This window comes from Centrocercus urophasianus, unplaced genomic scaffold (assembly GCF_019232065.1).
Source record: "Centrocercus urophasianus isolate 14NV4802_14NV808 unplaced genomic scaffold, USGS_Curo_1.0 seq_15, whole genome shotgun sequence".
Taxonomy (NCBI): domain Eukaryota; kingdom Metazoa; phylum Chordata; class Aves; order Galliformes; family Phasianidae; genus Centrocercus; species Centrocercus urophasianus.
Window position 1 is genome coordinate 13,132,345 of NW_024884697.1, and position 13,545 is coordinate 13,145,889.

Below are 13,545 nucleotides of genomic sequence, written 5' to 3' on the forward strand. Positions count from 1 at the left end.
TTATTTGATTTAGCATTTTTATTACTTAATACTTAGCTGAAAAACAAGGAGCCTGGGATTATTCCAGTGTATTAGCTGTATCAATTTAAATCTTTTCAGCTAGAGCACTGTCTAAATGGACACTGTTTTGAAAATACAAAAGGGATTTTTTGTGGCATGTTTTAGGTAACTTACAGAAGTTTCTTAACAGAAGATACTGCTGCCATTTCTGACTTCAGTTCCATTACTTCAAGAATTCTGTAAATTCCACTAAGACAGGAAATCTTCAGAAGCATTTGCAGTCTGTTCTGTACCAGAAGTACACGTGCTGTGTGCATTTGTTGGCTCTTTTCTTTCCATTGGTGCTCAGATATTTTTCTTACCCTGTTCTCCATCCCTCTTAACTGCAGCAATCGTTTATTTGGAAAGTAACTGCTAATACTGAGATATTTTTAGATGCCTTTAATGTAATGCAGTAGGTGTCAAAGAGGAGAGCCTGTTCCAAATGACCATCTGGCTCTCTGCAGGAGCTTTGTAGATCACAAATAGTTCACCAGGCCCACTCTGAGGAGCACTGATGCTTTGGTTTCCTATGAGAGAAAAATCTGTGAAAGCTGCCTCTGCCTATGTGTTCTCATTCCAGCTCTGCGTACTGGACAAAACCCAGCCGTGTTGGCATTGAAACAAAAAAGTATCTGGAATAAGGAAGGGTAGAGTTTGTAGCTACTGAAAGCTGCCTCGGTAGTACGCTCAGTTTTCTGGTTCTTCAACAGCTTTTTCTGAGTCTGGACTTTTTGGAATATCAGCATGATCTGTGCCTTACATTTATGTCCTACTTCAGGAAGCTAAATTCTCTTGCCTTTTTTTTCTTTTTCTCTTAGAGCCTCCCTTTGGTTTGCTTGGTAATGTTATTCCTGTAAGACATCTTTTCTTCCTTCATTGTTGCTGTATTTTCACCACAAATGACTACATTAGATAGAAACAAGGACACTAGAAATCTTTGTTAATGATTATGTGTCATACACAGCTATAGCAAAACACAGCAGTCTGTAAGCAGCCTGATACAACTGTGGAACAGATCATGTTTGAAGTGTAATTCTCTTCGGCAGGAAATGCTTTTTAGCAGCTCCAGAAAATATCCAGTGTGTTCTAGGCATCGTTGGAGTAGGTGTTTTCAGCAAGACAAGCAAGTAATCATACTTTCAGCACATTGTTCTGGTTTCATAAAGATTTTCATATAAACAGGAGATTTATTTCAATAAGTTAAAAATAAATAATCTTTAAAATCCTATGTAGAGAAGGGAGACTTCTTACAGCTGCAGCTGTAGTCAAAAAGAAGAGTTTGAGAGTTGATGTAGCACAGTGGTGAGCGATGAGAAAGTTTGCATCGGCCTATGCATAGGCAATGACATAGCATGAGGAGGCCTCTGGCAAGGCTCTGGCAGTGTTGTAGTCGGCTACGACAGAGTTCCTGTATCATATCCTGCCTGGGAAGGGAGGGGTGTCTAGATTTGCAAATCCCTCTGGTTAGATCAAGGTGAAACAACACCCAAGGTCTGTGCATAAGAGGAAAAGCCATAAACTGTAATAGGAGATACCCATAAAACAGTTAACTGCATGCGTTGGCTCTCCCACAATTCTGTCTGTGCAGTTTTATAGGAAATTCAAGTAAGTTTTGGGTTAGAGCTTAAAGAAAGAAAAGGAGATCACCAGTTCTGGTCCCACATCAAGCGTGTTGACAAGGGGGCACAGAACAAAGAAGGGATGCAGCAGTGAGAAGGGCAAGGACAGCCCTTCAGCCATGTTTGTAGATGGATTCCAAGATGGATTGAGACACCAGACACCAGTCATATCAAAGCAAAGGGCACTGGGCCCCCTCCTGTGACCTGACCATTTCTAGGGTATTGCTTTGGGCTCTTCCAGGAGGGGTTGAAACATGGGTCAAATTAAGAGAAGAAACACCCAGCTCCTGCCTGTGACTTAACTGTCTATCAAAGTGGTGTCACTTTGAGAACACCTGGGGCTCCTCCCCTACAGCCTTCCTGTGGTACCACCCTGTAAAATAGCTGAAAAAATCACTATCAGGAATGGAGCCATCGAGCACATTTGGTTCTGTACATACTTCTTGGAGTTCAGTACAGCAACTGGTGAGATTATGACAGTGCAGCTTATCTTTAAGATTTTATTTTAATAATGGTGCTGTCATGGGGAAAATAACCTAATAGAGAACAGATAGATTGTTTATGTTGAAGGTGCGGTGGCACTGGTGATGTTCTTATTCAATTTGGTTTTAATGTTGAAGTATTCTGGATCCAAGAAAACATACAATACAAAGAAAGAATAACTGAAGAATTTTTTTTCCCATTATTAGTTTGTGAATAGTCTGAATTAAGAATGCTGCTTTTAAACAACCTGTTGATTTTGACAATTGTAAGCAAATATATATCTGTTGACATTTTTAAGAAAGTTAAACATATTTAAGTAATGAAACATTCAAAAATTAGATTTTTTTTTTTCTTGTTTTCAACCTCTAAATATCTTTTCATTGGAGTAGGTGACAATCCATTGATTGTTCAGTTTGCTGCTAAAGAAGCACAAGTTTTATGTGACGCTGCCCTTCTCGTCTGTCCTTTCGCAGATGGAATAGACCTAAACTGTGGCTGTCCGCAGAGGTAAAGATTTGAAAAAAATGGTTAAGTATGATTAAATTAATTTGAGAATAAAGGATGCTGGCCTTCATTTTCATACTCATTTCTGTCTTAATTAAAAAAAAAAAAAAAAAAAAAAAAAAGATTGAGATTGAAATAGCTTTTTAACCTGTCGGAGTGAAATGTGTGTGTGGTAAAATGCTGTTCTGAATGTTCAGAGATGCCCATGGTCACCAGGTGTCTTTGCTGTCTTGCCTCTTTTAATTTCTGAGATACTGAAGGTCAGCTCAGAAATGAAGTGCCCATCTCTGTGATTTAGCAGCTGTACCATTTGACTTCTTCCAGAAGAACTTTGCTGCAAATAATCCAGTGTTTTGAGAAATAGCACGGCAATTCCAAAATAATGAACCATGTCCCTGCTGTCTCAGGCTTATGCAAGTGAAGAACAGTCTCTAAAATGTAATTATACAGATTATATTACCCATGAAGTGCTTAGCTGAATTCCCTCCATCTTTTATTAGGTTTGGAAATACAGTGAATTAGTGATAGTTTAAAAATTTTGTTTTGGCAGAATAATAATGCACAAATGAAGATTCTCACTAACTGCTTCAATTGAGAACCATTTATTGTACATTTGTCAGGCAATCTTTTTCTAAGTAAATGTCTCAAAAATAAATGTGGGACAGCAGGAGATAATATCATGGTGCACGTACTTAATTTGTCTATTCTAATTAGTTATCTTGACTTAAAATTACAGTATCTGAGAAAACAGTTCTGGAGACATTGGAGACTTCCAAATCTTGTGCATATTGATTTCAGCATAGTAGAGCTGTGTGTATCTGCCTGTATAAGAAAAATTCTTTAAAGAAAAGAATGCTGCTGTTCAGTAAAAGCAAAAGGTTATCTCCTGCCAATCATAAGTAATTGTTGTCATTTGAAGGAAAAGATAATATTACTGAAATCAGATTCTTATTCCACTTCAATTGTGCTCCTTTCCAACACAAAGTAATTTTCTGTTCAGAAGAAAGCCATGACCCAATTGAGGGGAAATACCAAGCTATTTCTTTTATGTATGATCTAAGCCATTGTTAATTCAATGTTTATCTTCCTTGTAAGCCTGTTTTGTGGATAGAAAATTAAACAGATTCGTTACTTGTCCAAAATTATAACAGCAAAGCAGAAACTGAACCAGGATCTAAAAGCTGGTGTCACACCGCAAACATCAACTACATCAAACTACAGCCTTTATTATCTCTGCTTACTCAGCCACACATTCTAAAGGCTATAAGAAACTGATACATTTAACTGAAATTGATCTGCATTTTTCAATTGTAGAATACAAACGTTATTTTTCCTTTCAAAGATGGGCAATGGCAGAAGGTTATGGTGCCTGCTTAATAAATAAACCGGAGCTGGTTCAAGATATGGTGAGACACGTACGGAATCAGATCGACAATCCTGGATTTTCAGTGTCTATTAAAATAAGGTATGGCTAACATACTCTTTGCAGAACGTGGAAAAAGCCTTTTAATGTTTTTCAAAAGAAAGATGTTTGTGTAATAGTTACACTACAATATATGTAATTAATGCAGTAGTACGAATTATTATAAGTTCCTTAAATGTGATGACTACTGGGATGTTTTGACTCAGGTGGTAAGCAAATCTGGAGCAGGTTACCAGCCTCAGATGGTAGAACAAGCTCAGTCTTTGACTGCTTGCCCAGATACCAGAGTGGATGTCAGAATTTTATTGCAATCCGGAAGACATGGTAGTTCAAGTTAAAAGGTTTAGAATTCCATGAAATAAAAGCAATACGTAACCTATAATTATGTGGACTTACTTGTAACCTGCTGCTGTCTATAAAAGACAGATAACAGATCTGGGAACCAGTCCACACAGCTGCTGTAAGAACATGTTCTCCCTCCCTTCATCACTTTCTGAACTTGTATAAACTGTTGATCTGTTCTACTTTCTGACATTTCAGCCACTATTTATCTTCTCATCCCATGGTGCTTTTGCATATTGTTGGTTAAGTTTCAGCTCTGTTTGCAGTCTCTCAGAAAAGGAGAACTGTTATAAATTGGATTTTTTTTCCACAGTTATGCAAAGTAATGACAATTAATGTAGAATCTTGGGTACCCTTGCTTCATCTCTGTAAAATTTACCACACATGCTTCAGAGATGGTATGTAACTGGGAAATGATAAACAGTGATTTCAATAAATTATACATCTTTACTAAATATATATTAAATATATTTACCTTCCCACATTAGTTGTCCTTTTTTTTTTTTTTTTTTTTTTTACAAGTATTTATAGAAATCTCTGGTGATTCCTCTTCATGGAGGGCTTTTATACAGTTCAGGTAGCTTGCTAGCTAATGTTTTAATTCCTCGGAATTTCAGGATACATGAAGACTTAAAAAAAACAGTAGACCTGTGTAAAAAAGCTGAAGCAACTGGAGTTTCATGGATTACAGTACACGGGAGAAGTATAGAAGAAAGACATCAGCCAGTACATTATGATGCAATTAAAGTAATTAAAGAAAGCGTGCACATACCTGTTGTGGCTAATGGAGACATCAGAACTTTAAAAGATGCTGAAAATGTTCATCACTTGACAGGAGCAGATGGTAAGATTAAACATATCCTACTTTCTAAGTAAATTGACAAATTAAATTTCTGAGTATTTATTTAAGCTAGAAGTAGGATGTTGTTTGCATCTTCTTAATAAGCTCATAAACGGGATCTTGTAATTATCAGAGAACCAGAGCACTTCAGTCAAAGTCTCAAATAGATTTGAAAGGCAAACTACAAAAACTCTTTGCTTAATTATGCTTTCATCACTCAGTAGTGGAGTTGTGGCGGAGTTTAAGGAGGATCAGACATCCATTCTGTTCATGGAGCTGATCATTTATTATAGAGCTGTAGATTTTGACTTGAAATCCTCTGCTTCCTGCAAATGGTAATGGGTTTCTTATAGTAAGAATATAGAGGGAGAAAGATAAACAGGCTGGATATTTAACAAATAAAATGGTTTACTTTCAAGTACATGGTGAAGCATTGCACTGTCTATTTATCTTGCCATTACTGTGGTAAAATATGGAAGTGAAAAATTGCCCTGCAGTTATTTGCTTACAATAGATTCCTTCAGCTGTCTGTGGTTTCAAGCCAACATTGATGTTCAGTATATATCTTGAAGAAGTTATCTGGATCTGCATACCTTGAGTCTTACAGTTAGAGCCTAACAGGGCAGAGCCAGTGTCATAGCATGAGTTCATGTGGCAGGTTTCTATTGACATCGTCGGTGTTGTAAAAAAAAACAAAACTATTTGCACCAAACTGCCATGCTGCTACAGTGGCTTTCACCCCAGATACAAAGCAGGAAGAAAATACATGAACAGAAAAGGATGTTCTTTTTGACTTTCTTGAACAATAAAGCATAAAACATCAAACTGTCCAACATATGATGGTTTAAGATACAGTAAGAACAAACCAGAAACTGCATATTTTTTGTTTTGTACAATCCTGGTTATTATTATTTTATTTTTTTTCATTTTTGGTCATGCTATTTTGTAGGAAGAGATTAAATGCGACAGATTATATGTTACAGTTCAGGAAAGCAATCACTTTTTCAAGAAATATTTCAGTAGAGTTTGGCTGGATTTATCTGACAATTTGGGAATATAGTTGCAAATGCATTGGTTTATTCAGAAAACAAACGCTTTCTGTAGAGTAGGAGCCATGAGATCTCTATCACTGAGACTTGAGCTGCTAATGGAAGAATGATTCCAGGTCAGTGAATCGGCTGAGTTGCGCTAAAATAACTTCAGCATTTTACTACTCCTGTGTCTTTACATCGTGATTATATGTTAAAGAATAGGCTTACATGTGTGTAGAAGATAAAAACAGAATAATATTGAATTGCTGTTTAAAAAGTAGAAAAGAAGGGCTTCTTTTTTTGTGTGTGTTGCATCAGAATTTCTGGAAGGTTATGTCAGCAGGTTAAATGAGCTGACAGATGGTGCAGGAGCTTGGGCTGTAAACTGATTTCTTTGATATAGATATAGTACTCACCCCTGTTGTTCTCCCATTTCTTGTTCTAATGGATGCTATAAAGTAGGTGCTATAGAAGTTGTAATGTAAAATCTAACTATAATGTAACTCACTGCTTTAATTTGCAATTTGAAGGTGTAATGGTGGCTAGAGGACTCTTAGCAAATCCAGCTATGTTTGCAGGATACGAAGAAACACCTTTGAAGTGCATCCAGGATTGGGTTGACATTGCTCTTGAGCATGGAACTCCTTTTACATGTTTTCACCACCACTTAATGTACATGATGGAACGGATAACTTCAAAACAAGAAAAGAAAGTTTTTAACGTTTTATCAAGTACCTCAGCAGTTCTAGATTACCTGGGTCATCATTATGGTGTGTGTAGCTGAAAGCATTTCAGTTGTGTGCAAACTCGTTCTTTGCAATTGCTGACATATTGCTACTTGGGCTTTTACTGATTAAATCCATAACGCAGTGTAGATATTTTCAATACAGCTTGATTCTGAGGTTAGGCCGATAGTTTAGATTTTTCGTTTTTAGATCAGCATATTTAACTGAAGAAATATTCCACATTCCACAAACGTGTAATTCTGTTTACATTGCATTACTGTACAGAGGATTGGCTGTTATGTGACTGCAGTGATTTAATTTATTTTTCACCAGAAAAATTTTTCACTTACAAGAGTAAGCAAAACTAAGGCCTTTTTCTAGTGGAACTCCCTAAAATCAGGACTACTACTACTAAATAACAACAAAAACGTATGACCAAAAGAATACAGAGGGACCAATTATAGAAATATTTGCTTTAATGGATGTAAGATATAAGATGTGCTTTTAAATTTTAGTAGAATTTTCCAGCTTAAAGACTGTGAGACTTTGAAGCCCAGTGTTGTACCCTCTTAAATTAGATGTTCTTTTTGCAATCTAAAATCTTTCAGATTTATAACTTAGAAAAATTCTACCATTAATATAATGAAAGAAACCTGCAATACAAGATGACAGAAGGAAGGAAAGAATAAAATGAAGAGAGTTTAAATCAAATATAGACCTGGATGGATCTAGCATACAAGACTTGAAAGTTCAGTGTAACCACATACAGTATTGGTTATCTACTACATAATAATCCTATGAAAGATCAAAATGCAGTCATCTACCAAACCAGAACTTTATAGGCCAAAGAAAAGCTGACAGATTCTCTCAGTAGGACTCCTGCATCCTTTCTGCAGGCATGTTGCTTATCAAAGCATGACAGCCGTTTCACTTTGGATTTTTGTATAGGAGGAAGACAGTGAAAATCAGAACAAGACAATAACATTGCACACCAGCTGCATTTGTTCTGCAAGGGAAATTTCACAAGCCTATGCAGTACAATTATTTGTAATCAAATAATTTGTTTCCTTTCTATGTTTACACAGAAATTCATAGAAGAAATTGCTTAGTTTTTTTAACTGGTACTTTCATGCATATACAAATGAATGGTTCTAAATTTTCTAAATAAACCACTTACTTTTGTATATGATTGCAATTTGTTTATTACAGTGTACATTATGACAACCTGGGGAAGGGGGTGTTGCTTTTGATGCTGTTCCCCTTATCTGTTGCTTAGATATCTGCAGTTTTGCAGTATTCTTAATGCAGTGACTGAAAAGATTTACTTATTTTTCATAGAGAATATGTTCTGATTTAGGTATACAAATGAGTTAGAAAAGCATGACCTGAGTCATCAAGTCTCGTTTGCTGTTTAAGACAGTGAAGTTTATACATCTCCTCTGATATGGGCTGTATTTCCAGTTCATCCAACTATAGTGCAGTACTCAGTTCTCTTCAGTTCTGAAAATGCCTTGAGTCTTCTGCTTCAAAATCAAAAACTACGAAATTGACTTGCATAAGAAATGGATTCTTTAGAGTATCAACGAGGTCCTGTGTTAGCATTTACTTAAGATTTTATGATACAGCAAATCAGTCGCCACGTGAAGTAGAGGGAAAAAAAGAGATTCATTAGAATCAAAAACAGAAAAGCAAGGCTTTTTTTTTGTTTTTTTTTAGTGGGGAAGTGGTGTTTTTGAGGACTTGGAATACCTTGACCTATTTAGGAACTGAATACTGGATGATTTTGTAGGCAGCAGTTGTTGTGCCTGTGTGATATCAATCATAGAGATTTCTGCCTGATGTACAAGACCTGGGTTGCAGTTAATATTGCTAGTAATTAAGGAGTGCTTGATCTGGCCAATTAAGTACCATAGAAGTCAATGAAAGTTTAGCATCCTGTTATGTAGTAAAATGAATGGCTGTGGGTTTATTTGCGTGCCACCTTGTCAGTTTGTCAGCATCCAAACACATTTCATTGCTTTGACACAGGATGAATTGCAAAATTTGAGTTTTAAAGCCATACTTTGAACAGCCTACACTGTTTGCAGTGCACATTAAAGATATCCCCATGGCAGTTAATTATTTAACTTCCAGTTTTGCTTTAGAGTGCAGTTACATTTCTTATCAGCCTTTTGAACATCGGAAAACTGAGCCAGTTTAAAGCCAGCAGATACATTCCTTCCTTAGTTAAAGTATTTGTAGCATCACCAGGTCTTCTGTTTTCTAACTAATTTTCAATTTTTAAAAAGTTACTCCAGTATTATTCTCCTCAGCTACCTCAGACCTCATTCCAGGTTGGTGAGAATGCTCAGCAGCGGCAGTCAAAGCGCACAGCAGCCACTGCAGAGGGAGATCTTATGGAGCTCCTGGAGTGCCAGTGCAGACTCATACTCTCTGGCAGTGGGGATGTGCAAGTTTAGTCCTGTCAGTATGCAGCTAGCCTACTGGAGAGCGGTCTGCAGTGCTAGCACGCAGCTCAGAAAAGGAAACTGCTCTGGATTTAATGAAGAGAAAGTCTTTAATAACATTTTAATAGCTTCAATAAAGTATAATGGCAGTAGGCCAATAGCTAAAATGTAATAACCAGAATATATTCAGAGGCTATGTTTTATCTATGAGTTTGATTATATGTTTATGAAAACATGTTAGAAATGCTTCTTAAAACCCAGGCTGCTTTCACAGCGTAGATTAGATTGAAATCGCTGGTTGTATTCCTCTCCAATATTTGCTATGGATAAACAATTATTTGGGATGTAACCTTTCATACAGACATTGCTTGGCAGCAACTGGGAAAATGTTAACACACAGGCACAGTCCCAAAGCCACAGACCTGGGAAATTTAAGTGAGCTTTCAGACTGAGAGCAGCTGCAGTCAGCTCTGCTGATAACTGTTGATAGAGTGACTGCCTAACCATTTTACCTTCTGTGGATTTTTACTACTTACTATTCATGCTATTTAACCTATGTCCTTTTGATGTAATTTTTTTTGGACAGAATTCCCAAAAGGAGCTCAGATAGTTGTGTCAAGAAGGCTGGTCATGCCCAGCTAGACCAGGTAACCCCTTCCCAAGCAGACAGATACCTGTTGGAGCTGCAGGCAAATGAGCTGAGCTGATTGCCCAGGGTGAAATTGCTGGATGTGGCATGCAACAGCGTGAGAAGCTAAAAAAAGCTGCAGATAGCCCTGGGAGGGGTGGCTGGATTTCACTGGTGATTAAGTGGGAGTTACATGAAAAACAGCTGAACAACAGGAATAACCGAAGAGTGTTTGGAGTCCATTTGGGACTGGGAGCTTGCTGGGTTAATGGTGCCCAATAGCCATGTCACTACCTCAGTAGTACCATACAAGGCCAAGATTAGCAAGTAAGGATATCAGAAATACTGAATGCGGGTATAGATAATATCTATGTATCTGTATTAGTTACAGACTGGGAACAACAGGGAAAAGAGATGAGGGGAAGGTTATCTGGGAGAAATAAGGGGAGTTGCAAGTGGCTAAGATGGCTGAGAAATCATAGAATCGTGTAATGGCCTGGGTTGAAAAGGACCATAATGATCACCTAGTTTCACCCCCCTGCTATGTGCAGGATCGCCAGCCACCAGACAAGCCTGGCTTTGAACACCTACAGCAATGGGGCATTCACAACCTCCTTGGGCAACCTGCTCCAGTAGCAATGCAGGGGCATACCACGCTTAGAACCTTGCAATGCTGATGAAAAACACTGCACCCAAGACAGGGCAGAAAAGAACTTTCTGAAGGAATGTGGTTTTACTCATGAGGTCCAAACAAGCCTGCTGGACATTGTCTGAAACTTGTTTGGTAGATATTGTTGATATCTTTGTATGTTATAGAGTCGTAGAATCCTAGAATATCCTAAGTTGGAAGGATCTATAAATATCATAGAGTCCAATTTCTGGCTGTGCACAGCACCACCCAAAACCAGACCATACAAGAGAGTGTTGACCAGACTCTTCTTGAACTCCATCAGCTCAGGCTATGCCCACTGCCCAGGGCAGCCTGTGCCAGGGCCCGAGCACACTCTTATAAAGAACCCTCTCTTGATACCCAGCCTGACCCTCCCCTGCAGCGCAATGCTTCCATGGGGCAACACTTCAGCTGACCGTCAGAAACCTGTGAGTGTGTCAGGCAGTGAAGTCAAGGCCTTGATGTAACAAGCTCGAGGCACGGGGCAGTGGGCTCTACAACCGTCTGCATCTAGCCGTTGTACGTAAAAAGATGCTCATGTTAACCGTTCTCAGCGTGTAGATGTCCAGCAGCGGAGGGCCCGCGGGCACACTGACTGCCCACATCTGACCCCACGCAGTTATCAGTGGGATCCCGTAGCCCGGGAGGGCGCGGTTGAGGGATTACCGGGACGAGCACAGCCCGGCTGCCGCGTTCCTTTGAGGAACTCCGCGCGGCACCACCTCCGCTCCCCGCCCCGCCCGTGTCACTCAGCTCCGTACCGGCCCACATCCCGCCGGCAGCCGCCCCGCCTCGCCGTCCGCTCCTCTGCCTTAGCGCCGGCGGGAAGGGCGCTTCTGTCGCTCGCTTTCCTGCCTGCCCCGGCCCGCTCTCTCGGGCGAGGCCGCGCTCCCCAGCCCTTCCAGAGCGGTCCGCCGCCATCAGGCCCTGAAGCCGAGGAGGTTGCGAGGGCTGGGCTGCCACGGGGGAGAGGGGGAAGAACGGGGACAGGGTCAGGGCGGCCGAGGCCTCCCGGCTGCGCAGGAAGGAGCGAGGGCGGCGGGGAGGGGGTGCCGCCCCGCTGCGGGCGGCGACGGAGGGCCGGCGGGGCCGCGTCTCCTCAGGGCGCGGTGGAGAAGGCCGGGCCCGGCCCGGGCGGGGAGGGCGCGGAGGGACCCGGTTCGGAACTCGGGCGGGAGATCCCGAGCCGCGGCGCCAGCCGTGACCGCCGCGTGCATCCGGGCCCCGCCTGAGCCCCGCTTTGCCCGCAGGCCGCCGGGACGATGACTGTCCAGTGGACGGCGGTTGCCGCCTTCTTGTACGGCGAGGTGGGAGTCCTGCTCGTGCTGTGCCTGCCCTTCATCTCCCCGCTGAGGTAGGAGCTCGGGCCGTGCCGGCCTGGCCCAGTCGGGCTTCTCGAACCGTGTTTGTGCTTCTACGTTTTTGTTACAAACGTGGAGCTTTGGTGAGTCTCAGGACGGGTGTGAGCTGCGGAATGCTGCTTGAGACCTGAATTGTCACGGAGTCCCAGGCACCGGAGCCTGTTTTAAGGAGCTTTATGGGGTTGTCTTACACGCTTTTAATTTACCTGTCCAGCACCTGGGCTTCCCGCAACGAGCCTTTCTCACCTTGCTTCACTGAGAGGGATTTGTCCCCTCTGCTCTCTGGGAGCAGCCAGCCTGAAGGAGGGCAGCTGGGGAACCGTTACTGCATGTGCTGATACGGGCTGTGCGCTGCACTGTGGGTGCTGAGGCACATTGGGCACCTGGAGCTCGTCAACAGCAGCCTTTGTTCGAGCTGTTAGAGGCTTGTTTAAAAGCAAGGATGCTGAAGGTTTAGTCAGAGATGCTGACTGAACATCTCTGTATATGTATACAGAACAAAATAGTTTTGCTGGAATGCGATATAAACATTAAGTATAATCCTAAGGTAAATGCCTGTAGTAACAGAAAGAAATACAACAGAAACAAAATACGTTAATTGCTCCTGTTATTTGCAGAGGCCTGGCTTGGAGTTCTTTTCAGTTCCTTTTTGCTAAGTAGATTTCCCAATTTGGTAATGCTGTTTTTATTCCTCTGAGGAAATACAGCTAACTTCTCTGCAGGAGGCACTGTTAAGGTTTCTTTACAGAATACCAGTTTAAAAAAAAAAAAAGCTACTTAGGAGATTTGCTGCTGCTGTGGTGCTGTGTAAGCTGTTAAATGTTGGCTTTCTTCATCTTTAGATATTTTTAGAATGGAGAATGCAGGTTTTACTGTAACATGCTACGGAGCAAAACCTAAACCAAAACACTGCAGTGTGCAGAGTCAGAGTGTGATCACTTACACCTCTGGGAGAGAGTCCTGGCAATGGCTGAGTCCCCTGCAGTGAGTGTCACAGCTTATGAGGAGTTCAGTGTTTCAGTACAGATTGCAGAGTTCCCACGTTCTCTGTTTCTGAGTCTAAGGTCCAACTGCCTGTAAGAGGGGAAAAGCATGATGGGAGCTGTAATCAGATTGTTAACAACAATGGCTTATGTGAGGAAACAAGCTGCAAGACTTTGTTTAGGCTGATGACACATGCAGGGGATGTTGGCAGTATTGAAACAGGTTTCTGTTACGACGTAGGTGAGGCCCAGATCTGGTCTTTGAAGCTGAAAAGCAAATGCATAGTCTGCAGTGATAGGGATAGATCTTTGTGTTTGGTTTGTAACATTCAGTTATTCTTTCAAACAAGGGTTTCTGAAAGAATGAAGTAGCATGTCTTTGTGACATGGTCAATTACCTTGTTAACAAAGCTGTCACAGGAATCCTCTAGAATTAAGGGCTGGAT

At 40.8% G+C, this 13,545-nt stretch overlaps 1 protein-coding gene across 2 annotated transcripts in view; it reads left to right on the forward strand.

Moving 5' to 3' along the window:
• Positions 1 to 13,545, forward strand: part of DUS4L (dihydrouridine synthase 4 like) — a 36,594-nt gene that overhangs the window by 3,417 nt on the left and 19,632 nt on the right. The window contains exons 3-6 of one of the 2 annotated variants that reach the window (XM_042815519.1): positions 2,534 to 2,651; positions 3,991 to 4,113; positions 5,031 to 5,270; positions 12,017 to 12,109. In XM_042815519.1, the coding sequence (XP_042671453.1) occupies positions 2,534 to 2,651; positions 3,991 to 4,113; positions 5,031 to 5,270; positions 12,017 to 12,109 (574 nt within the window). Of the gene's footprint in view, positions 1 to 2,533; positions 2,652 to 3,990; positions 4,114 to 5,030; positions 5,271 to 6,815; positions 8,195 to 12,016; positions 12,110 to 13,545 lie in introns of those variants that run through there. The other variant, XM_042815518.1, reaches the window with a different exon arrangement.